Source organism: Peromyscus leucopus, chromosome 7, assembly GCF_004664715.2.
Source record: "Peromyscus leucopus breed LL Stock chromosome 7, UCI_PerLeu_2.1, whole genome shotgun sequence".
Lineage (NCBI taxonomy): Eukaryota > Metazoa > Chordata > Mammalia > Rodentia > Cricetidae > Peromyscus > Peromyscus leucopus.
The window spans coordinates 49,970,338-49,993,904 of record NC_051069.1 but is presented as its reverse complement, the minus strand read 5'-3'; the positions used below and the strand labels follow the sequence as shown (position 1 = coordinate 49,993,904).

The window sequence follows — 23,567 nt, the reverse complement described above, 5'->3', positions numbered from 1 at the left end:
TCATTGTTTATCTAAACGTGTATTTCCCATGTGGATACTTTTTCACTTGCTTATTGGGGTCTCTTGCATATTTTCTGCCTTGGTATTTTTAAAATGACATTTATTTCTGGACACGCTGGTGCACATCTTTCATCCCCAACACTCCAGAGTCAGAGGCAGTGCACGACCTCTGTGAGTTTGAGGGTAGCCTGATCTACATAATGAGGCCCTGTCCCTAAAAAGTCACACCGACTTAGGCATTTATTTACTTGGATGTGTGTGCCATGGCTTGGTGCGTGTGTGGAGGTCAGAGGACAATTTGCTGGGGGGGTCAGTTCTTTCCGTTATGTGGGTCTCTGGGTCAGGCCTGGCGGTGCACACCTTTAATCCCAGCATTTGGGAGGCAGATCTCTGTGAACTGGAGGCTAGCCTGGTCTCCATGGCACTGTCCAGGTCAACCAGTGCAATATAGGGAGACCCTGTCTCCAAAAACAAACATGATGTGGGTGGGAGACCAAACTCAGACTTGGTGACAAGCCACTCTGCTTGCTGAACCGCGTCGCAGGCCCTGAGCAGGAGGCTTTGCAAGTGTGGTTTCCTGTGTGTTCCCTTAGTGCCTGGGAGACTAAGCACTAAGCACCCACTGAAGGAGACGAAGTACACTCCAGCTCCGTCTCAGTGAGGCCTGATGTAAGCTAGCTGCAGCAAGAGGGACTGCAGTGAGACACGAGGGAGGACTTCCGGGGTGGCAGTTTCCATAGACAGTGAACATAGCTTTGTCTGTATGTCCGGCAAGCAGGAGGTCCCATGACTGCCCTGGGAGGCACGTCTGGAATGGAGGGTGCCTCTCAAAGATTCCAAGGCAGGGCTGGGCGGGTCCCTGGCCGGGGGCCAGAACCCCAGGGCCGGGTGTTTAGATGGACACGGAACAGAGGGGTGGTTTCCGTAGCTGGCCAGGAACAACAGGGAAGCAGGGAGACACAGCTGGGCCCTGCAGCCCGCGCCCCTTAGTGTCAGCGGGGTTCCAGTCAACTTGGCCTTGGGTCTGGGGTGAGAAGGTCCCGTGGGCCCTCGGGGCGGACCCTGGCAGTGAATCCTTGCCCTAAGCCTCAGTTTCCACAGCTGTAAGTAGAGTTGAAGCCGGGAGTGGATTAAATGCCCTGTAATCCCAAGCACTCAGGGGGCTGAGGCAGGAGATTGAGGGTTCAAGGCTAAGCCAGGTGAAGTCCCACACCTGACAGACAGCACTCAGGAGGGAGATGGAGGTAAAAAGGCGAGGAAGGGAGGGGAAGGGGGGGAGGGGGGGGGGGGGGGGGGGCTCAGTGAACGCACAGCCCAGCAAGACTCTCAAACTCCACACAGCCCAGAAGGGAAAGAAAACCCCAAACCGACCGGCCGACCGACCGACCCACAAAGGCCGACCGGATCACTGTCAGCAGAGGAGGCACTGCTTGAGCGCTTACTGTATACACTCTTCCCAGGGGTTCTTGAAGGGTGGATCTGTATTAGAGCCCGTCACAGGGAGAAAGTGGAGGCCCAGAGAGGTGGAGTCACTCTGTGGGGTCACACAGTGACGGAACCCGGGGTACCTCGGCCCATCTTCCTCAGCCCCCCTCGGTGAGACACTTAGAGCAGCTGCCCCCCGGCCCGTGCCAAGACAGAGCAGCTGTGACCGCTCCTATGAATCATCCTGGCAGCTTCTCCTGGGCAGCTGACAATCTGTATACAGCCCTTCCTGGCACGAGGACTCAGCACTTCCTCCCGGGGCACCCCTTCCTGTTCCGAGGCCACCGGGCCCGGGGAGGGTCTCCTCCACCCTCAGGGCTGGGCAGTGGGAGATGCACTGTTGGTTCTGCCACGGGAGGCCACTCGTGGGTTTTAATGTGGCGTGATGTGAACGAGGCGGATCCGTGGAGAGCGAGCCTTTTCGCTCCAGACTCCTTCACCCACCGGAAGGGCCCACAGAACAGACATGCTGGAGATTCCACATGACTTCTGAGCACTGGATCCAGCCATGCCTGAAGCTGTCCCTCAGAACCGCGAACAAAACGCTCTATCTAGGGTTACATGTGCCAACACACGCCTGCCATTTCTTAATCCAAAGGGGAGAATTCGCCATGAAGCCAGCAATCTTGGAACCTCCTTCAAACAACTCCCGTTTTCTGGATCATTTACCTCAACAAAGCAATACGCTAGATGTTCAATTTCTTTGTGCATGTATGTGTGTGGGCATGCATGTGTGTGAATGTGCATGCACATATGCATATATGTGTGTATCTGTGTGTATGTTTAAGCCAGAGGCAAAGAGATGGTGGTGTTCCTCAGGTACTGCCTACCTTTTAAATAATGTATTATCACCAGGCGGTGGTGGCGCACGCCTTTAATCCCAGCAATCGAGAGGCAGAGCCAGGCGGATCTCTGTGAGTTTGAGGCCAGCCTGGGCTACAGAGCGAGATCCAGGAAAAGCACCAAAACTACACAGAGAAACCCTGTCTCAAAAAATAAAATAAAATAAAATAAAACCAGAGTCAGCTCTGCCTTTCCACCCTGGACTCCAGGGATTTGTGGGTCATCTGCCTTTAGCCACCCTGGGATTCCAAGTGGGCGTGGCCACAGCCACAGGTGCTAGGGATCCGAACCCAGGTCCTCCTGCTCCTACAGCAAGCACTTACCGATTGTGCCAACTCCCCAGACCCCCTAGACACCAACTTTCTCTGCCTGATACCCACAGCTCTGAGGCCCACCTGCTGGCCGAAGGTTGATGACGAGAGGCCCCACTTGGTCTCCCGGACAGTCACTCACCTGCTGCAGTCCTGGCCACACCACTGCAAGCCCGCTCTGTAATGCTGATCTTCTTGGCCGTGTGCACGTGGCTGGTGGTGGCTGTGGGCAGCGGGCACATGGTTTCCACCACCTCATGGCTGCGGTACACGAGGGCGTTCTCGGTGCCCCCAGACGTGGTCAGGGCCTTCAGCCCTGCTCCATAGGGTTCCAGACTCTGGGCTCGCTGTGCAGGGGCCCCCGCTGCCGTGCTGGCCACCACCTCCACTTCCCGAGGACCCTCCACCACCCGCACGGTGTCCACTCGGACCTGGGTGTCTGGCGGTGGCCAGGCCTGGGGCGGGAGGTCGGCCTGCTGGGTCTGAGCCGCCCGCAGCTCCTGCAGCGCTTTCTTGAGCTGGGTCTCCAACACGGCCACTTTAGCCACCAGGGCAGCTTCGCCATCCGGAATGCCCAAGTCCCGTTCCCGACCCAGGTGCCCACAGAGCGGGTCTCTAGCGCAGCAGGGTCCTCGGGGGGCTCCGGAAGGTCCAAGCAGAGCTCACTCCGGCCCCGGGTCCCTGAGGGGTGGCCTAGAAACTTCTGGCTCTTGAGTTGCACCGTGAGCTGTCTCTTCTCCTCCTGGAGCACCGACAGCTTGACCTGGAGCACGGGGATCAGCTTGACCTGCTCCTCCAGCTGGCGCAGCTTGCGCAGGGCCGCGGCCATCTGCTCGCGCACATGGGCCAGGTGACCCGCACTGGGTGGCACCGGGGTGGACAGGCCGGAGCTGCGAGGCGTGGGTGGCAGCAGGCCCACGCCTGCCAGGGAGCTGGTGGAGCCCGCGGCGCTGGGCGTCAGGGAGCCCAGGCCACCCGACGACGGGGCGGCCGCCTGGTCCTCCAGCCGGCGCCGGGCGTCCAGCAGCGTGCGCTCCACACGTGGGTTGGAGCCGCCACGGGTCTCCAGGGCCCCGTACTGTGGGTAGAAGCCACGGCCACAGTAGGAGTAGGCCGAGTGCCGGCTGTCCCCACTGGCGTCGGAGCACAGCGACTCCGTGGACGTCCACCAGGAGCCCGGGCCCCGCGGCAGGGAGCCCAGGCGCGGCCGGCGCTGCACGGGCACCCTGCGCAGTGTGTGGCCCTTCTCAATGTCATCCACGTACTTAAGGAAGTCCAGGTCCAGGCGGTAGCCGTACGGCGTCTCCACAGAGTATGGTGGGTCTGGCTCTTTGCTGGGGAAGGTTGCTGGGGAGGCCTGGCCAGGAGTCCCTGGAGGGGGGAGAGCCAAGGCCTTAAATTAGCACTTCGGGGCCCCTCTCTGCCCAGCTGGCGGCCCAGGGGCAGAGGCAGCTTCTGCCAGAGCTGGGAGCCCACCCTAGATCAACAGGGTCTTGTCTGGCCCTGTCACCCATCCACGACAAGGTCAGGGACGTCCTTCCCCACTCACATTCGGGCTTTCTTCCCGCTCAGAGCCTCACATGGCTGTCTCCCCCCCCTCCCCCTCACGTTAGGGCTGACCTCTCCCCTCGGACTGGCAGAGTGTCTTCCTCCCCACTCTAGCCCTCCAGGGCAGAGCCCTCCCCCACCCTCCCCACCTGCCCCTGACCTGGGAACGGGGCAGGCACATGCAGGACCTGGGCCATCCTCTCTGCTGTAGCTCCTCAGGTGCCACCCAGCGAGCTGTGAGTCACACTGCCTGCGGGTGACCTGCAGAGGTTGACAGGGCAGGCTCAGGAGCGAGTCTTCAGGGAGAAGGGAGGGGATGCGGCGGGCGCCCTCCCTCCACAGACGGCCTCCTCCCTCGGGTCAGGCACCTCTCATATACTTAAACACCCAAGCTCCCCTCCCTACCCTCGCCTGGCTATAGAAAGTCCCAGAACAAAGAAACCAAACCTCCCTGCCTGCGTGCACATCTGTCCAGGCCTGGACAGGCTCCAGCTGTTCCCACAGCCTCCACATGGCCCCCAGGGCAGGGGGCCGCACCCTTCCTGTGCCCCCTCCCCTGGGCCCATCTCCGAGTGCGTGCCACAGGGAGAGCTGGGTAAGGGTAGGTAGAGGGCTGGGATGCCAGCAGGGACACAGTGGGATCTCAGAGGGGGGCAAGAGACAGAACATGGAGGGTGGGACCCCTCGGCGACCCCAAAGCTGAGAGCCGAGCCAGGCCCCTAGAGGGGGAAAGTGGTGAGGATACAAGCTGTGAGAAGCCTTCCTCTTTATGGAAACAATTTTCTCTAAAAATAAACAGTTTCTCTGCCCGGCTACATAGAACTTCCTGCCCCCTCAGGATGTGTCCGAGCTGGGAGGGTAGGGGGGTGCAGTAGGGATAGAGTTGGGTGGAGGACAGGGAAGTCATAGAGCTGGAGAGGAGGCAGGAAAGGGGGGTGCTTACAGCCTGCAGAGAGCTCTTACTAGTCCACTTCAGCCTTGGAGGTCAGCCAGGGTCAGTACTTTCTGCTGTCTACCCTTCAGCCACCTTGCTGCAGACACCTCTACCCACCTCATCCTCCAGGGTAGACCATTCTAGGCTGTGGATGCCAGGACAATGGGTACCTGGGAGGACGGGGCAGGTGGGGCACCTGTTGGGCATGAAGGCAGGTCTGGGATGCTCTCTCTCTCCTGCTTAGTTTTCCTCCGTATCTCTGCCCTCCAGTCTGCGTCCCTCCACGGCTCTGCCCCTCCAGTCTGCATCCCTCCACGTCTCTGCTCCTCCAGTCTGCGTCCCTCTGTCTCTCTACCCCTCCAGTCTGCGTCCCTCTGTCTCTCTACCCCTCCAGTCTGCGTCCCTCTGTCTCTCTACCCCTCCAGTCTGCGTCCCTCCATCTCTCTACCCCTCCAGTCTGCGTCCCTCTGTCCTCTACCCCTCCAGTCTGCGACCCTCCACGTCTCTACCCCTCCAGTCTGCGTCCCTCTGTCTCTACCCTCCAGTCTGTGTCTCTCCACGGCTCTGCCCTTTGCTTTGCTGGCTTGAACACCTGGAATGCACAGTGACCAATTGTAGGAGAAATTGGCTCTGCATCTGTCTGTAATCTCAGTCCCTCCAACAGGAAGCTGGTTCAAAATACTTTCTGGGGACCTAAGAGAGACACAGAAGTAGGGAGCAGTATTGGGATAGCCTGAGGATTGGGATAGCCTGAGGTAGGGGTGCTGAGATGGAATGAATAAAATTAATAATTACAACACCAACTTGCTTTGTGTTTTTTGTTTGAGACCCGGTCTCATGTTGCCCAGGCTGGCTTCAAACCCACTATGTGGTTGAGGATGACCCTGAAATTCTGCTACTCCTGCTTCTACCTCCCAAGTGCTGGGCACTGCTGGCTGTACCACCACACCCAGTTACGCCATTCTGGGGATGGAGCACCAGGTTTCACACACGCTGGGCATGCGTTCTACATCCCCAGCCCTGCTTGTTTTTAAGAAAAGAGCTTCTAGGGGTTGGGGATTTAGCTCAGTGATAGAGCGCTCAAGCGCAAGGCCCTGGCCTGGGTTCGGTCCTCAGCTCTGGGGAAAAAAAAAAAAAAAAGAGCTTGTGCCGAAGGGCGCACGCCTTTAATAGCAGCACTCAGGAGGCAGAGGCAGGTGGAGCTCTGTGAGTTCGAGACCAGCCTGGTCGACAAAGAGAGTTCCAGAACAGCCAGAGCTACACAGAGAAACTTTGTCTCCAAAGACAAATTAAAAAACAAACACAAAAACAAAGAAAAAGAAAAGAGCTTGTTATACAGCCTAGGCCAGTCTCGAACTCACTAACTCTCTGGCCTCAGCCTCCCAAATGCTGAGATTGTAGGCATCCTCCAAGACTCCAGGTTATAATGGCAACTCTCAGTTGCCATGACAACCCCAGGAGATAAGCCCTCACCCAAGTTTATCACCGAGTGTGAATCTTGCCCGACTCTGGGCAAGATGTGATGGTGGCCTGGACTGAACCTAAGTGTGGCAGATTCGCTCAAGGCACCTCTGAACTCCGCGCATCTCACTTCCCGGCGATTGGGGATTGAGGTCTAAGGGTCTCCAGTCATCTGAGGCAGGCGGGTAACTCGGTGGCAGGGGAGGGAAGGGGCCCCTCTCTCCCTACAAGATCCCCGGATGGGGGTGGTGGAAGGAGGCTGGAAGAACCAACAGGTGGGAGTTCTCAGGGAAGGGCCACAGGGTCTCCCCAGAGTGCACCTCCCCATCAGCCTGGGCGGATCTGGGGGTTTTCCTGCTCGCTCTCTCCGCCCCCAAAGTTGGGGGTGAGCAGGACCCCGCCCCGGGCGGGGAGGGGGCGGGGCCTGCGGGGTCCCCGTCTAATGGCAAACATCTGCTGATCCCCCCCCAACCCGCCCAGCAGCCAAGCCCAGCCCGGCCGGACGCCCGGATGCCTTCCCGCCGCTGAGGGGCCGGACCCGGCCACCGGGAGCTGAGAAAGGGGGAACCCGGGCAGGGAAGGGGACAGAGCTAGAGGAGAGGAGGAGCCGAGGGAGAGAGGCAGGAAGATAAAGGAATGAAGGTGGTTTGGGGGAAAATAAGCAGGGCCGAGGTCAGGACTGGGGAGGGGACAGGAGCACGGGGATCCAGACGCTCCGGTTTGCAAAGTTTGGGAGCAGATGGTGAGACTTGGGAGGGACCAGCTCAGAGAGAGGAGTGAGCTCGAGCCTCGGGTTGGAAGTGGGTTAGAAATCCCGACAGCCCCCCCTAGAGTAGCTCGGACCCCACGCCACCCAGCCAGCCCTGGGTCCCACTCGCCTGGCGCGCTCCAGCCTTCGCCGTCCCAGGCGTCCTGCGCGCTCCGCCTCGGCCGCCGATACCCAGCCGGGCCAGCGCGGTGGCCACGCCCCCAGCAGAAGCCCCGCCCCTCCCGCCTCCCGGGCGCCTCTGCAGCGGGGGCTGGGGGCGAAGTGGAAGGGTGGTCGTGGGGGGGGCACGCACCCTCGCTGCTGACTGCGCACGTCGTCGGGGCTCAGTCGCCCCCGGCCACCCGCCCTCGGGACGGGGTCCCTCCTTCTCCAAGCCCGGTGCCCGCCCTTTGCAGCTGGACGCTGCAGGGGGCGGAGCTGGCCGCGGCCCAGCTCGAGGGCGGGTGCGGTGGCGGCGGCTGGAGGTCACCCCTCCCCCGTTGGCCGCTGCAGGCTGGAAGCCATCCAGCTGCCGGCCGGGTGTACCGTGGCGTGACCGCCGGCCCAAGCTCAGAGATCGCACTTTCGAGTAGCCCAATCCCCCGGCCCCCACCTATCTCTTCCTGAGCTAGGCCTCAGTTTCCCCATCAGTAAAATGGGGCCAACCACGTGACCTACCTTCAGAAAATTCCCTTCACACTATTCACAGGCTGACACAAGTCACAGGGCGTGGTTTATTGATTTCTGTGGGGTTGGGGGTGGCCGCCAGGACTCTGAATGCTAGATAATCACCGTGCCGCTAAGCTGCACCCCCAGCCCAGGGATGAACCATTTTTGTTTGCATGGAACTTTCCGGAGCCACTCTGGCTATGAAAGAGCACACCTGCAGTCCCAGCACATCAAAGATGTGGAGCCAGGGCTCTCAGGTACTCCAGGCCACCTTCTACTACAGTGATTCTGCGCTACGTGAGACCGCCTTAAAAAAACAAACGACCAAATGAAACAGTTAACAACAACAAAGGGAGGGGAGGGGAGGGGAGGGAGGGGAGGGAGGGGAGGGGAGGGGGAGGGGAGGGAGGGGAGGGAACTCTCCGGAAGCCTCTGGGCCTGGGACTTCATGACTCCCGGAGCTCAGAGACGTCTCAGTGCCTAAAGCGCTTGCCGATGAAGGCACCGGACCTGAGTTCAGATCCCAGCAGCCATGCAAGAGTTGGGCCCAAAGTTCCTCCGCAAGCCCAATTCTGAGAGCTGGGCGGAGCTCTGGGGCTCACCGGCCGGTGAACCCAGCTGGACCTGTGAGCTCCAGGTTCAGTGAGATCTGTCTTAGAAAACAAGCGGAGCACCAAGGAGAGGCCCATCAGGGAAAGGCGCCTGCTAAGGGTGGCGCACACCTTTAACCTCAGCACCCAGGAGGTGGAGCGTTCGAGGCCAGCCTGGGCTACAGTAGAGCGAGTTCCAGGACAGCCAGGGCGGTTACACAGAGAAACCCTGTCTTGGAAAACAAGAAGAAAGTGCCCGCTGCCAAGCCCGATGGCCTGGGGTCCCCACGGTGGAAGAGGGAGTCCTGAAAGCTGCCCCCCGACCTCCACGTGTGTGCCATGGCACACATGCACCCACATACACATACAGACGCAAATAAATAAGTAAATGTGACAAAAAATAAAATAAAAACAAGGTGACGAGAAGCCAAGCGTGGTGGCGCACGCCTTTAATCCCAGCACTCGGCAGGCAGAGGCAGGTGCATCTCTGTGAGTTCAAGGCCAGTTGGTCTATAAATTAAGCTCCAGGCTAGCCTGGGCTAGACAGTAAATACAAAACAAAACAAAATGTGGAAAGAAACTGAGGACTACACATGTACCACACTTCGGTGCATGTAAACCCTCATCACGTGCACACACATGACCACACGCACACACGCGCGCACACACGCGCGCGCGCGCACACACACACGCACACACGCGCACACACACACATGAACACACGCACGCGCACACACACACGAACACACGCACACACGCACACAGCACTCTTTCCCATGGACATGTTGGTTGTGTGCGCTTCAGCTGGACGTTAGCTCCCCGGGCAGAAACTGTGCCAACCGTCACCACACCACACAGGTTGCATATAAAACTCATTTTAAATTAAAAACAAACAGAACCAAACTTAGGATCCATCAGTGCAGACAGACAGAGGGGCTGAGGGCCCAGCCCTAAGGACGATGTGGTCGCCCCATGGATGAGGGGGCAGGAGTGAGTCCGGAAAGGTGGACAGCTGAGGTGTGGCTGCTGGTCTTCGGGGTCAGAGGTCAGCCTTCCGGAAACTTGATCTGTTCAGGGAGTTCCTGGGGGCAGAAGGCAGGTCAGCCACAGGACCCCAGCTCCACAGTCCCCCACCCGCCTCGTCGTCTCTCATCATGCAACCCTTCCAAGAATCTGTCTAGACTCTCTCCTGTCTGTCCTGATCCAAAGGATTTTCCTTTTAAAATAAACCACATTTATTTCTGTGCCACGTGGTGCACATGTAGAAGTCAGAAGACAACCTACTAGGATGGGTTCCTTCATCCCACCATGTGGTTTCTGGGGAATCAAACTCAGGTATTCAAGCATGGCTGTAATAACCTGTAGCCAGTTAACCACTGTGCTTTCCCAGACCAGAAGATTCACAAAGGGTTGGTAAATCTACTGCAGGGGATGGGAATAATGTCCATTTTATAGATGTGGAAACTGAGGCTCAGATAGCTAAATAAAGGCTGGGAATGTGGGTCAGTAGTAGGGCACTAACCTAGCGTGTAAAGTCCTAAGATTCAATCTCCAAAGTCCTAAGATTCAGTCTTCAATCTCAGAAGAGACCGAGTGTGAAGGATGGTTCAGCGGTTAGGGCACTTCTACCAAGCCTGCTGACCTGCTTTCCACCCCTGGGACCCACACAGGAGGAGAGAACTGCCTGCTGTAATCTGTCCTCCGACCCGCACACATGCACCGTGACACATACATGCCCCATCCGCTAAGTCAAACGGAATAACAGAAAAGTAGAATACACGAAGTCACACAACCCAGGCCGGGCATGGACTTTGCTGTATATGGTCACATGTACGTGTGTGCTCATGTTCGTGACAGCCCCCACGTGGGCACCTGAGGCTGGTGGAGCATGGCGCCAGCATCTGGGGCAGGCGCTGGGTGAGCAGAGGCTGCAGGGCCTCCCGCAGGCGGCTGTAGTGGCGTTCCAGTTCCCGGTGGTACTCCTTCTGGTCCGGCCCGATCAGGGCCTTGTTCTTTCTCAGCGCGTCCTCACACCTGGGGGGGCAGGGGGAGGCTGCTGGGGGCTGGCACTCAGGAGAGAGCGAACACAGAGGCGAGGGAGTCCTGAAGGATGCGGGGTGTGGGGACAGGCATGCAAAGGCCCACAATGGGGCCTGGGAACTTAAAATAGGGAGTCAGGCTGGGTAGAGCAGGAGTCAGGCTGGGTAGAGCAGGGAGGAGTCAGGCTGGGTAGAGCAGGGCGGGGGAGAGGGGGAGTCAGGCTGGGTAGAGCAGGGAGGAGTCAGGCTGGGTAGAGCAGGAGTCAGGCTGGGTAGAGCAGGGAGGAGTCAGGCTGGGTAGAGCAGGAGTCAGGCTGGGTAGAGCAGGAGTCAGGCTGGGTAGAGCAGGAGTCAGGCTGGGTAGAGCGGGAGTCAGGCTGGGTAGAGCAGGGAGGAGTCAGGCTGGGTAGAGCAGGAGTCAGGCTGGGTAGAGCAGGAGTCAGGCTGGGTAGAGCGGGAGTCAGGCTGGGTAGAGCAGGAGTCAGGCTGGGTAGAGCGGGAGTCAGGCTGGGTGCACAGGAGTCGGGATGGCAGGGTTATAAAAGCCAGCGTACTTCTTGCAGAAATCCTTGAAGCAGAGTCGCAGTTTGTTGTGATGTCGGAAGAGTTTGGGATCTTCTGGGATCTCTGCCAAAAACACCTGGGCCACTTCCAGGGGACCCTACGGGCGAGAAGATTCATGAAGGCCTAAGCGGCACCTAGAAGGCCCCGGTAGCCGGCACCCACTGCCAGAGACGCCCGCCGTGCCTGGTTCACGGTGGGTCCCACAGAGCCCTGCAGGACCATCTGCAGCATCTTGGCATCTGGAGGGTCCTGCTCAGTGGCAAAGGCCAGCTCCCGTGTCTTCTTCTGCATGTCCTCAATGGCCACCTCCACCGGGGTCAGCACCGTCTGTGGGGTGAGCGGGGCATGTACGTATGGATATGTGTGCCTGTGTTGGGGTGCACACGCCGGGGCCTGCCATGACCTGGACAAGCCACCCCAAGGTAGCTGGAATCGGGATAGGAGGGTCTCAGGCCATCAACAGTGCTGGAGATTGGTGCTCCCTTGGGTGGGTCTTGACTCAGCTGTCTTCAGTCTGGTTCACACGCTGCCTGCCCTTGAGTCTGGGGACTCTAAGGTTGAGTCTATCCAGCCCTGGTGGCAGAGGCTTGCATCTGGAGTCTACAACCTGGGGTCCTTATATTTCCCATACCCAGTTCTGCTGTTTCCCAAACCCTATCTCGCTCTCCTGAATCCAGGGTCCCTGAAAAGCATTGTTTGTGGGCTTCCTCTACCTTTTTCTCTCCAAGTCCTCAAGTTCCTCTACCTTTTCCTCCCTGGACCTTGAGTCCCGGTATCTCCCCTTCTTGGGCCGGGGGTCCCACCTCCTCACGGTGGCACACTCGGATGCGTGTCTTGATGTAGGGAAAGGCGTGCTCCGTGCTCAGCAGGGTCTTCCTTTTGTGCTGCTCCGCCAGCTCCCCGTGCGCACGCCCGTCTGGCGTGAAAGGCGTGCAGAAGAGGAAGGCTCGCAGTCCATAGTTGCGGTCAAAGTAGGTCACCCGGTCCTTGAGCTCGTAAGTGTCAAAGTGCGGCTCCACGTAGGTTATCTGGATATAGGCCTGGGGCACAGGGTCATGCATTAGTCTGGGAGCAGCCTGGGTCTACCCGACACCGCAGCTCCAGCCAGAGTTCCTGGTCCCTCTGGGCTCGAAGGCTTTGAATCTAGAGCCCCGGTCTCCCTGATTCTGGATGCACAGGAATCGCCTGAGAGACAGGACTTGCCCCCCCCCCAACGGTATTTGCAGACCCTTTCAATATAGGATCTTGGGGAGATGGTCAGAGGACCCACCTTCTGTGGGTCCAGCTTGGACTTGTCCACTGGGTTAGAATCTTTGATGATCTCTACCACATCGTCCCCGAATCTCTCCGTATAGAACTCCTAGAGACACGGGGTTGACTCGGGCCCCGGCTGGGGCAGCCCACTATAACCCACATGGCCTGTCCCACCTCCCAGCGCCAGCACGTGCCTCCAGTCGGTGCGAGATCTCTGCCAGCTTTGTGATTGACGGCTCCTTGTACACAAACTCTTGTTCATCCAGGTCACCAAATCGTGCACCATAGAAGCCCACTCGGAAATATGTCCCGAATACGCGCTGGGCTGAGGGAAGCGGGTAGTGTTGGCACCGAGGCATCTCTGCGGGGGGCCGCCACCCCGACACACTCAGGGTGGGGTGGAGAGGACAAGGTGGGAATGGGGAGTCCTGAGAATCGCAGGAGCCCGTCTGAGGACCTCGGAAACAGTGCGCTAGACTAACTGCCAGGGGACCCAGACCACAGCCAGATGCAGCCACCATCAGTGTGTGTGTGTGTGTGTGTGTGTGTGTGTGTGTGTGTGTGTGTGTGTGTGTTGACGACTGAGCCCAGAGCCCCCACATGCTAGGGAAGCACTTCATGGCTGAACCACACCCCAGCTCCCCACTGGAAGATTCTAGGTTGGGGCTCTATGGTTCAGCTAAGCTTCCAGTCATTTTCTTTTTAAAAATCATTTCTTTATTTGAGGCAATGTCTCTCTACATAGCCCTGGCTGACCGGGACTCTAGACCAGGCTGGCCTCGAACTCACAGAGATCCGCCTGGCTCTGCCTCTCCAGTGCAGGGATTAAAGGCCGGTGTTATCACCAGCCCGGCGTGTTTTTTACTTTTGGGACAGTCTTAACAAGTTGCCCAGGCTACTCCTGGCCTCTCTACTGTCCTGTCTCGGCCTCCTGAGCACAGGGCAGGCTTCCCTTTCGTTCGCGTCCTCTGTCAGCTTCCTGTTTAACATAACCTGGAGCTTCTGTCTGCCCATCAGGTCACCACCGACATTCCGATACCAAATTAGGGGCTGTGTTGCTCACAGCTCCACCTTCACACCCATGGGACCCAGGCCCAGCGGAGGCCCTAGTGACTGAGTGACTGAGGAGCGCCCTGGGCCGCCTCCTGTCCTGGGATGGTGGGCTCTAGTTCTAGGACATTCTTCTGTGTCCCTAGCTCTAAATGTGGAAGGAAGACCTTTCACCCCAAGAAACCATCCCCCAACCCATGGGAGAGGAGGTGGGGTCATTCCAAATTCACTCACCAAGGTCGATCCAGACAGGGTGGGGCAGACATGGTGAGGCCAGAAACAGGGATGGAGGGATGGTGGACAGAGAGACACAGTCATTGGAGAGGTCAGAGGTCAGAGGTCAGAGTTACCCCCTCCCAGGCTCCTGGTTATACCACCTTATGAGAGTCATTCTACTGAGGAGAGGGACAAAGGATGTGGGAAGGCGGGGACCTACCCACCCCACTGGCCTCCACCCAGCCTGCCAGGGCTCTGGGTTCCTGCCATCTTTGGCCAGAAAATTCTCCCTCAACTGAGAGATGCCTAAAAATAGAAAGGAGGAGGGATGGGGGGGGCATGAGTCCTTAACAAGAGATGAGGAGCAGTGGTCCTCCACAAAGCTGGGGAGACTGGGATGGAGAGAGCGAAGGGAACCCTAAGACAGAGATGGAAGGGGTGGAGGAAAGGAATGAGCCAGAGAGGAGAGAGATAGCCCCTTCCTCTCACCCCCACCCGATGGTGACTGAGCTGGCCCTACCCGAGGGAGGGGTGTCTCTGGAGAGTTCCCAGCTGGGTGACTCAGAGGCTGCCCTTGAGATTGGGGGAAGGCATGGGGGGAGGAAGTAGGGGGCTGTGCGTCATCACCCCCATCGGCCTATGTGGAGGGGCGTCATGCCACTCTGCTGCCCCCTGGTGTTCACCGACCAACGTTCACCAGGGATGGTGGAACCCCTCAGACTCACCTCCCAGCCGGAGCTCTGTGGGGAAAGAGGAGGCCAGGTCAGCAAAGCCAAGGAGAGGGAAGCAGAGTGCCAGAGTAAAGAAAACGGGGGCCCAGGCCTGCAAGAGGTCGAAGCGGGACTGGGAAGGAGCCCATCCGGAGGGGCCCGCGCCCACCTGGTGCATGATCTTGGTGAAAGCCTCCTGCAGCTTCCCATGCACGGCAGCCAGCTTCTTGTAGTCTCTGTGGGCTTCAAGGATGGGGATGAGGTTTTTGTAGACTTCGTTCACCGCTTCATACAAACCACCCTGGGGAACAGGGAAGTGAGGGAAGGGTCCCCGAGACCCGCCATGCCCTGCCCCCCGGCACTCCTATCCCAGGGAGGACATGTCCTCCTGCTTGGGCCCCCAATGTGTCCCCACCTCTCCTCACAGACATTTACCCAGGCCCACAGCTGGGGGAACCTGTACTAACTCCTCCTTGCCAGGAGGGGAGGAGGGTGTTGCCATGGTAGCACTAGGGATGAAGCCCAGGGCTTCTGAACGAGCTAGGCAAACACTTGCTCTGCCAGTGAGACACACCACCCTGAATACAGTTTGCTTTAAAAATGAGCTGGGCGGTGGTGGCTCACACCTTTAATCCCAGCACTCGGGAGGCAGAGGCAGGCGGATCTCTGTGAGTTCTAGGCCAGCCTGGGCTACCAAGTGAGTTCCAGGAAAGGCGCAAAGCTACACAGAAAAACCCTGTCTCGAAAAACCAAAAAAAATAAAAAAATGAAAATGAAAAATAGAGCCAGGCAGTAGTTTCTTAAAGCCCAGCACTCCGGAAAGCAGAGGCAGGCTGATTTCTGATTTCAAGGCCAGCCTGATCTACAGAGCTAGTTCTAGGAGAACAAAGGCTACACAAAGAAACCACAGCTCAAAAAACCAAATAAAAATAAAAAATAAGGGACTGGAGAGATGGCTCAGTGGTTAAGAGCACTGGCTGCTCTTCCAGAGGTTTCCAGCAACCACATGGTGGCTCACAACCATCTATAGTGGGATCTGATGCCCTCTTCTGGCATAAAGTTGATACAGCACTCATATACATAAAATAAATAAATCTTCAAAGAAATAAAAAATAAAAAATAAGCCAGGCTGTGGTGGCGCACGCCTTTAGTCCCAGCACTCAGAAGGCAGAGGCAGGCATATTTCTGAGTTCGAGGCCAGCCTGGTTTATGGAGCAAGTTCCAGGACAGCCAGGGCTACACAGGGAAACCCTGTCTAAAACAAAACAAAACAAACAAACAGAAACAAACCAGAACTGGAGAGACGGCTCAGTGAGCACTGGTTGCTCTTGCAGAGGACCTGGGTTCAATTCCAAGCCCCCACATGGCCGCTCACAACTGTCTGTAACTCTAGTCCCAGGGGGTCCGACACCCTCTTCTGAGCTCCATCAGCACCAGGACCATAGATGGTGCCCACACATACATTCAGGCAAACACTCGTACACATAAACAAATCTTTCTCTCTCTCTTTTTTTCCTGGAGGTGAGGTCCTTGTGCTTGCCCCCAACCCCAATCTTTTTTTTAATTAATTTTTTTTTTATATGAGGGTCCCAGGGATTGAAGTGGGGCAGTAAGGGTTGCATGCTGAGTTCTTCACCTGCAGAACCATCTAACAGACCCCAGTTTGCCTTTTGGCTTTGCTGGATTTTTTTTTCTCTGAGAAGGGGTCTTGGGCAGCACAGGCTGATCTTGTAGCTAAGGATGACCATGACCTCCTGACCCTAAGCCTAACCTCCCAAGTGCTGGGCTGACTAGGCACTGCCATGTCCAGCCTTCCCTTCGGTGTGCGCATGCCCTGGAGGCCAGAGATCGACACTGGATGTCTTTCAGTCACCCTCCACTATCTATTTTGAGAAAGGTTCTCCCACTGAATCTGGAGCTCACCAATTCTGCTAAACTGGCTGAGCAGAGGACCCCATGGGTCTTCCCATCTTGCCTTCTCAGAGCTAGGGTGACAGGACAGACTACCAAGCTTGGCTTTGACCCTTTTATTCTCCCTGCGAAGATTAACTGACTGATTCATATTGAGACATGGTGTACTGGCTGGCTTTGTGTGTCAGAGGAAAGAGTCTTAGTTGAGGAAATCCCTCCATGAGATCCAGCTGTAAGGCGTTTTCTCAATTAGTGATCAGTGGGGAGGGCCCAGCCCATGGTGGATGGTACCATCCCTGGGCTGGTGGTCCTGGATTCTATAAGAAAGGCTGAGCGAGCCAGTAAGCAGCACCCTCCATGGCCTCTGCACCAGCTCCCGCCTCCAGGTTCCCACCTGTTTGAGTTCCTGCCCTGACTTCTTCAGTGATGGACTATGATCTGGAAGTATGAGCCAAATAAAGCCTTGCTACCCTAACTTGCTTTTTGGTCATGGTGTTTTGTTGCAGCAACAGAAACCCTTATGTAGACTAGGCGGCTGGCCTCGGACTCACAGAGACTGATTTTCTTCTATGTCCGAGTGCTGGTATTAAAGGCATATGCCACCACGCCCAGCTGATTTATCCCAGCATGTATGTGTGTGGGTGTTGTGTGTTGGTTGTACACATAAGAACAGGTGCTGGAAGAAGCCAGGCCTTGGACCTCGCGTTTCCGGCAGCTGTGAGCGGCCTGACCCAGTGCTGGGAACTGAACCCCAGCCCTCCGCAACAGCAGCAGAGGTTGAGCCTCCTCTCCAGCCCCCACCTGGCTTTCTGTTAAGATGTAGTTTTGGGGGATCGAATTCAAGTCCTTATGCGGGAGTGTTAGGCACTGTACTACCTGAGCCATACCCCAGAAACTGCTGTTCCCCCTCCTGTGCCTGAAGGAGATGGAGGGCTCCCAAGGCCAGCCTGTAAACATCAGCCCACCTGACCCCGAGCCCTAGGCCTCCGGGCAACTGCCTCCTCCCCACAGCTGGAGTCCTTCAGTCAGGGTCTGTCCATGCTCAGTCTCCTCCCCCTGGCAGTGTCTTTGAAGACGCCAGCAAAGTGGTAACAGCGACAGGAGAAAAGGCCTGTTAGGGGCCGGCCTGCTGGCACACGCTTAGACTCGAGCATTCTGGAGGCAGAGGCAGCTGGATCTCTGTTTTCATTCCAGCGGCGTCTACAGAGTGAGTTCCACGCTGGCAAGGGGCACACAGTGAGACCCTGTCTTAATAAATAAATATCCCTTTAACAGGACTGGGCTATGTCTCACCTTAGAGAGCTGACCAGAACCTCCCAGTGAGGGTCTGGGGGCGAGGCACAGCGGTAGAGCCCTGACTAGAATCCCTAGAGGAACTTGGGGTGCAGCTCGGGGGTAGAGTACCCTCTGCATCTGCAAGATTGGGTTCGTCTCCAGGACTACATACGTACCAATCATCTCTCCAGAGAAAACTCACTTTAGGCCTAGGCACTGTCACGCACATCTAAAGTCCCAGTACTGGGGAGGCAGAGACAGATCGGTCACTATGAGTTCAAGGCCAGCGTGGTCTCCATATAGAGTTCCAGAACAGCCAAGACTTCACAGCGAGACCTGTGTGCTGGTTTGAATGATAGTGGCTGCCAGACTCATATATTTGAATGTTTGGTCACTAGTTGGTGGACTATTTTGGAAGGCTTGGGCGGTATGGCTTTGTTGGAGGAGGCTTGTCACTGGGGGTGGGCTTTAATATTTCAAAAGCCATGGCATTCCCAGTCTCTCTCTCCGCCTTCAACTTGGGGATAAGATGTAGGTTCTCAGCTACAGCTCCATCACCATGTCTGTCTGCTCTGCCATGCTGTGATGGCCATGAACTCCCCCTCTGAAACTGTAAGCCAGCCCCCAATTAAATGCTTTCTTTTATAAGCTGCCTTGGGCATTGTGTCTCCTCACAGCAATAGAACAGTAACCAAGTCACCCTGCCTCAAAAAACTAAAAGAAGACCAGATTTAACTTTCATTTTTCCAATGAGGACAAAACAAAGTAAAACAGAAAACAAAACAAAACAACACCCCCAAGTCTAGGTCAAATAATACTGCACACCATAGCCTGTCCCACAGGGCAGGAGCGTCTGTGCTGAAGCACACCGGAGCCCAAACAGAGCAGACAGGCGGGGCCCCCCTCAACCGAGAGAGTGAGACAGACACTTAAGCAGCAAGGGTCACTGGTGACGCACTGGCGTCAGAGCCGCAGGGGAAGTACAGGGGGAGATTAAGGAGTTCAAGGCCAGCCCAGGCTGCCTTAAAAACAACAACAAGCCGGCGGTGGTGGCGCATGCCTTTAATCCCAGCACTCGGAGCAGAGCCAGGGGGATCTCTGTGAGTTCGAGGCCAGCCTAGGCTACCAAGTGAGTCCCAGGAAAGGTGCAAAGCTACACAGAGAAACCCTGTCTTGAAAAACAAAAAAAAAAAAAAAAAAAAAAAAAACAACAACAACAAAACCCCAAACCCGGGGCTAGGGAGACAGTCCCGTGGGCAAAGCACTTGCTGCAAAGCGTGAGGACCTGAGCTGGAACCCATGTAATGCCGTTCAGAGTCTATAACCCCTAAACTAGAGATGAAGGACAGGAGAATTCCTGGGAGCTTTGCAGCCAGAGAGCCTGCGTATGAAACAGCCGAGGGAGTCTGGCTCAAGGGAGGTGGGTAAGGACCAACGTGAGACCGCTGTCCCCCGACCTCCACAGCTGTACAGTGGCACACGCATGCTTGCACCCACGTAAGTACATATCACACACACACATATCATACACACGTGTGTGTGCACAGAGATCACAACAAACAAAAACCACGGCAGGCATGGCGGTGCACACCTATGCTTCTTATACTTTAGAGGCGGAGCCAGGAGCAGCCACAAGTGTGAGGCCAGCCTGGTCTACACAGAATTTCTAGGCCAGCTTGAGTTACATATTGAGATACCGTCACAACAACCACCGCCACCACAAAAATACCAGGGCCACTGAGATGGCTCTGCGGATGTGCTGGTTCGTTTTTGGTTTTGTCAACTTGACACGAGTTAAGTCACCTGAGAAGAAGGCATCTAAAGTGGAGGAAAGGCCTCCTTGGGACATTTTCGTGATTAGGAGGGGTGTGGGAGGCAGGGCCCCACTGGGCAGGCGATCCTGGGCGCTGTAAGCAAGCAGACAGAGGAGGAGCAGGACGGTGAGCCGCTGCCACCCCATGGCCTCTGCTTCAGTTCCCACCTCCAGGTTCCTGCCCTGACTTTCCTCAGTGATGGACGGTCACCCGGAAATGAAGGTGAAATAACCCTCTCCTCCCCAAGCTGCTTTTGGTCGCTGCGTGGTTATCACAGCAACAGAAAGCACGCACACACGGCAGGTAAAGGCACGTCCCTCTAAGCCTGGTGACTTGAGTGCAGTCCCTGGAATCCACGGAGGAAGCAGAGAACTGACTCCTGCAAGCTCCCCTCCGACCACACAGCACGTGGGCATGTGCGTGACGTAACAGATACACGTAATAAGGAAGGGAGGCACCGAGGATGCACTTGAGCTTGAAGAGTGCTTGGACAGCGTGCATGCAGCCCCGGGTCCCATCTACTGCACTAAGGAGGAGGAGGATCCCAGGAAGGGGCAAGTGCTGACTGGTTTTCCCCATTTTGGCTTTTTTAAATTGAGAGACTCAGCAGCAGTCTTTCTGGGCAAATCCTACAGGGGTCTGTGCTGTTGAAAGTGTGCTACAGCCTGCAAGAGTGTGCATGCAACCCAGACTGATCCGGCGCTGAACTCTGGACTGTGGGGGACAGTGTTGTGTCTGTCAGTGGAACAACATGGGGTGTTGACAGTGGGGGAGGCTGTGAATACTGGGGAAGAGGACATGCGTGCAAACCAGGCCTGGTGGCCACTCCTGCAAGCCCTGTGGTCTGGAGGTGGAGGCAGAAGGACCAAGAGTTCGAGGCTACCCTCCACTAATAGGGGATTTGGGGAATGCTTGCGCTATGTGAGTGCCCTTCTCTCAAAAATGAAAAGGGAAAAAATGGAAGAAAGGGATATACTCAATATACTCAAAGTACACTATGAGAGAACACTATGTATGGGCTGAAGTGAAATGGCCTTACGTAAGCCTGGGTAAGAAGACTTAAGAAGCAACCCCCTAAATAAGCCACATGCACAGTCTATACTTCCCACAACCCCCTAAATAAGGCCATGCACAGTCTTTATACTTCCCACTCAGTTTGACTGTGAACTGAGGACTCCTAGAAAAATAAACGTCACTAGCTGAGTGTGGTGGTGTGTGCCTGTAATACTCCCAAAGAAACAAGATGGGGACTTCCATAAACTAGTATAGGACACACAGGGTGACAAGGCTCGGTGGGTAAAGGCGTTTGCCTCCAAGCTTGATGACCTGAGTGTGACCTGAGCCCACATGGTGAGAGGGGAAGCGATCCTGCACGTATTCCCGACCTTCACGGTGAGCCAGGGCACGTTGAGTAACCCACCCCCACATAAACAAATACAAGGTTGTTTTTTTTTTTTTTTTTTTAAGGAAAAGGAAATAAATGTGTGCATCCATCCTGGGGACAGTCTGACCACCCAACATCACAGGCTAACGGGACATGCCGCACACTAAGATAGCCTGACCCCGGAAGATCTTTCTGGGGGAATCTGTGGGGCCGTGCTGTTGAGCAGGCCCCGTGGACAGGGCCAGTGTACCGAGTGTCCACGGGGGCACGGTGGGGCTCAGGGCTGAGAGCTGGACCCGCGTGAAGCTGGAGCTCCTCAGATTCCATCAGTAAAAGGCTCTTCCAACCCCATTTAGATGCAGGGCTGGTGGGGTCTGAGTGAGGCCTCAGATCTGATTTGTTTTATTTTGTTTTTCTGGTTTTTTGAGATAGAGTTTCTTTGTGTAACTGCCCTGGCTGTCCTGGAACTCACTGTGTAGAGGAAGCTGTCCTCGAACTCACAGAGATCCGCCTGCCTCTGCTTCCCGAGTGCTGGGATCAAGGGCGTGCGCCACCACCGCCCGGCTCCCGGATTTGATTTGATACTTGACTTTTGTGCTAGAGATGGGGCTCAGGTCCTTGTGCACTCCAGTGCTCTGCCACTGTGCTGCACAAGGGGACCCTTTGTTCTTTTTGTTTGAGATAGGCTCTCATGTAGCCCAGGCTAGCCTCAAACTTACTGCTCAGCCTCAGGATGACCTGAGTCCCTCATCCTTTCTCCACCTCCCAAGTCACTGGGACAACAGATGTGCAGCATCTCACCCAGTCCATACGGGGCTGGAAGGGATCAGAGCCTCGCAGGGCTAAACTGGTGTTCCACTGGGCTGACCCCCCACTCCTGTCTTAACTAGCTCTATTTTCACCCCTGAGGGAACAGCAGACCAGCACACAGTAGCTGTCCAGGAAGGCCCAAGCAGAGGAGGCTGGTGTTACAGCCAGAATCAGGCTGGAAAAAGCAAGCAGGAACAAAAACCCTCTCTTCTTGTATGTGTACTTGAAAGTTCTAGAACTAATAAAATTATAAATGCAGGCCTATGTGAGAGGTTTCATGAAGAGAAAGGCAGGTAGCGGGTTCTGAGGAACCAATTTTCTGCTTTTCTCTCGTTTTGAAATGGGGTCCTATGAGCCCAGGCTGGCCTTGAACTTCTGATCCTGCCTCTGCCTTCCAAGTGCTGGCATGAGCAGTGTGTACCACCAGGCTAGGCCAGCCCAGCCACACCCCAGCCCTTCGCTGGGATTTGTTTGTCTGTGTACACACGTCTTCCCCTGTTGCTCTCCACCTTATTTCTTGAAACAGGGTTTCTCACTGAGCTCGCCACTTGGGGCAGACTAGCCGGCCAGCAAGCCCTCAGAATCCTCAGACTGGCTGCCCCCTCTGGGGTTACAGGCTTTTTGCTGCAGAGCCAAACTCATGCTTGAGCGACAAGTACATTAACCAACTGAGCCGCCGTCCCCTGGCCCGCATTCCAGGGAAGCACAGGTTGGTGGTTTCTGCCCCCTGGCCCACCCCCTCCCAGGCATCGCTCACCCATGCTGGGCAAGCACTCTGCCACTGCCCTGCGCTAAAGCCCCAGGTTTTGGTTTGGTTCTTCTTGCTTTGTCTCTTTTCTTTCCTCCTCACCCCTTCTTTCTTTACACGGGGACTCCCATAGCCCAGGGTGGCCTAGAACTTGCTAGACAGTAGAGGATGGCCTTGAACTTCTGGTCCTCCTGCCCCTACCCACTGAGCGCTAGATTATAGGTGTGCATCATCATGCTTGGCTTACGGGGTGCTGGGGATGGAACCCAGGGCTTTGTGCATGCTAGAGCCCCAGGCCCAATTTTGTTTCGTTTGGGGAAAATGGCTCTGTAGTCCAGGCTGGCCTCAAACTCCAATCCTACTGCCGCAGTGTCCCAAACGCTGGGCCCAGGGCAAGCACCACCACGCCTGCTCTGACCCTCCATCCTAAACGGAGGCCAGGAAAACGTTTGGCGAGCAGTCTGACACCAGCCCTGTCCCACGTCTCACCATGGTGAAGTAGGCAGCCGCCTGCTCCAGCAGCCCCACCAGCCCCAGCTCTGTGAAGTTCTTCCCGGAGCAGAAGCCCTCCTCATCCGGCGACAGGATGTCATCAGAGATGGCAGATTCCTCCAGCACGTTGGACGAGACATTCTGGGAGGGCGGGAGGCGGCGGCATCAGAGCCGGCGCCCACCCAAACAGGCCTCCCTCCACCTCCCGGTCACACCAAGGACTCACCTGGAAGGACACACAGCCCACAGGCAGGTGGCGACTGTCCTCAAGGAGGGCAAGGTATTCGGCCACCAGGGCAGCTGCATGCACCATGCACTGGGCAGCCTCTGCATGGTTGCCCAGCTCTGCGTGTTTGCCAGCCATGTTCTGCAGCCATGTCAGGCGCAGGTCTGGAGAGCCTTGGTACCCCCGGGCAATCCTAGGGTCCAGGACAGCAGGGACATGAGCGCCTGTCTCTGCTGTCCAGCCCCGGCCCTCATCTGCACCCTTTCCCCGTTGGTCCCTTGAACCACCCCTTACTGCTCAGCCGTGACCCTCCCACGCGCCCGCCCCTTTCCCGTCTGTCCGTTACTCCTCCCCACAGCCCTGCTAACTCACTCCTCTTTCTCCCTTTTTTTATTTTTTGAGTCAGGGTCTCACATAGCCCAGGAGGGCCTGGAACTTGCTATGTAGCTGAGGCTGACTTTGAACTTCTGATCCTCCTTCCTCTT

General features: G+C 56.5%; 2 protein-coding genes across 12 annotated transcripts in view; both read right to left on the bottom strand.

Moving 5' to 3' along the window:
- The window catches only part of Kank2 (KN motif and ankyrin repeat domains 2), a 32,269-nt gene extending 24,707 nt beyond the window's left edge, over positions 1–7,562 (bottom strand). The window contains 4 exon segments of the mRNA XM_028872497.2: positions 2,782–3,231; positions 3,234–4,010; positions 4,348–4,448; positions 7,461–7,562. Of these exon segments, the coding sequence (XP_028728330.1) occupies positions 2,782–3,231; positions 3,234–4,010; positions 4,348–4,384 (1,264 nt within the window). The 5' untranslated portion in view covers positions 4,385–4,448; positions 7,461–7,562.
- Positions 7,563–9,448: 1,886 nt separating this feature from the next.
- Positions 9,449–23,567, bottom strand: part of Dock6 (dedicator of cytokinesis 6) — a 62,468-nt gene continuing 48,349 nt past the window's right edge. For 3 of the 11 annotated variants that reach the window (XM_028872495.1, XM_028872491.1, XM_028872492.1), the window contains 11 exons: positions 23,083–23,275; positions 22,854–22,997; positions 14,592–14,723; positions 14,438–14,452; positions 12,641–12,766; positions 12,463–12,552; positions 11,996–12,232; positions 11,376–11,519; positions 11,183–11,289; positions 10,462–10,623; positions 9,449–9,671 (listed from right to left, as the gene is read on the bottom strand). In XM_028872495.1, the coding sequence (XP_028728328.1) occupies positions 9,629–9,671; positions 10,462–10,623; positions 11,183–11,289; positions 11,376–11,519; positions 11,996–12,232; positions 12,463–12,552; positions 12,641–12,766; positions 14,438–14,452; positions 14,592–14,723; positions 22,854–22,997; positions 23,083–23,275 (1,393 nt within the window). In that variant the 3' untranslated portion in view covers positions 9,449–9,628. Of the gene's footprint in view, positions 9,672–10,461; positions 10,624–11,182; positions 11,290–11,375; positions 11,520–11,937; positions 12,233–12,462; positions 12,772–13,797; positions 14,019–14,437; positions 14,453–14,591; positions 14,724–22,853; positions 22,998–23,082; positions 23,276–23,567 lie in introns of those variants that run through there. The other 8 variants (XM_037207691.1, XM_037207695.1, XM_037207690.1 and 5 more) reach the window with 7 other exon arrangements.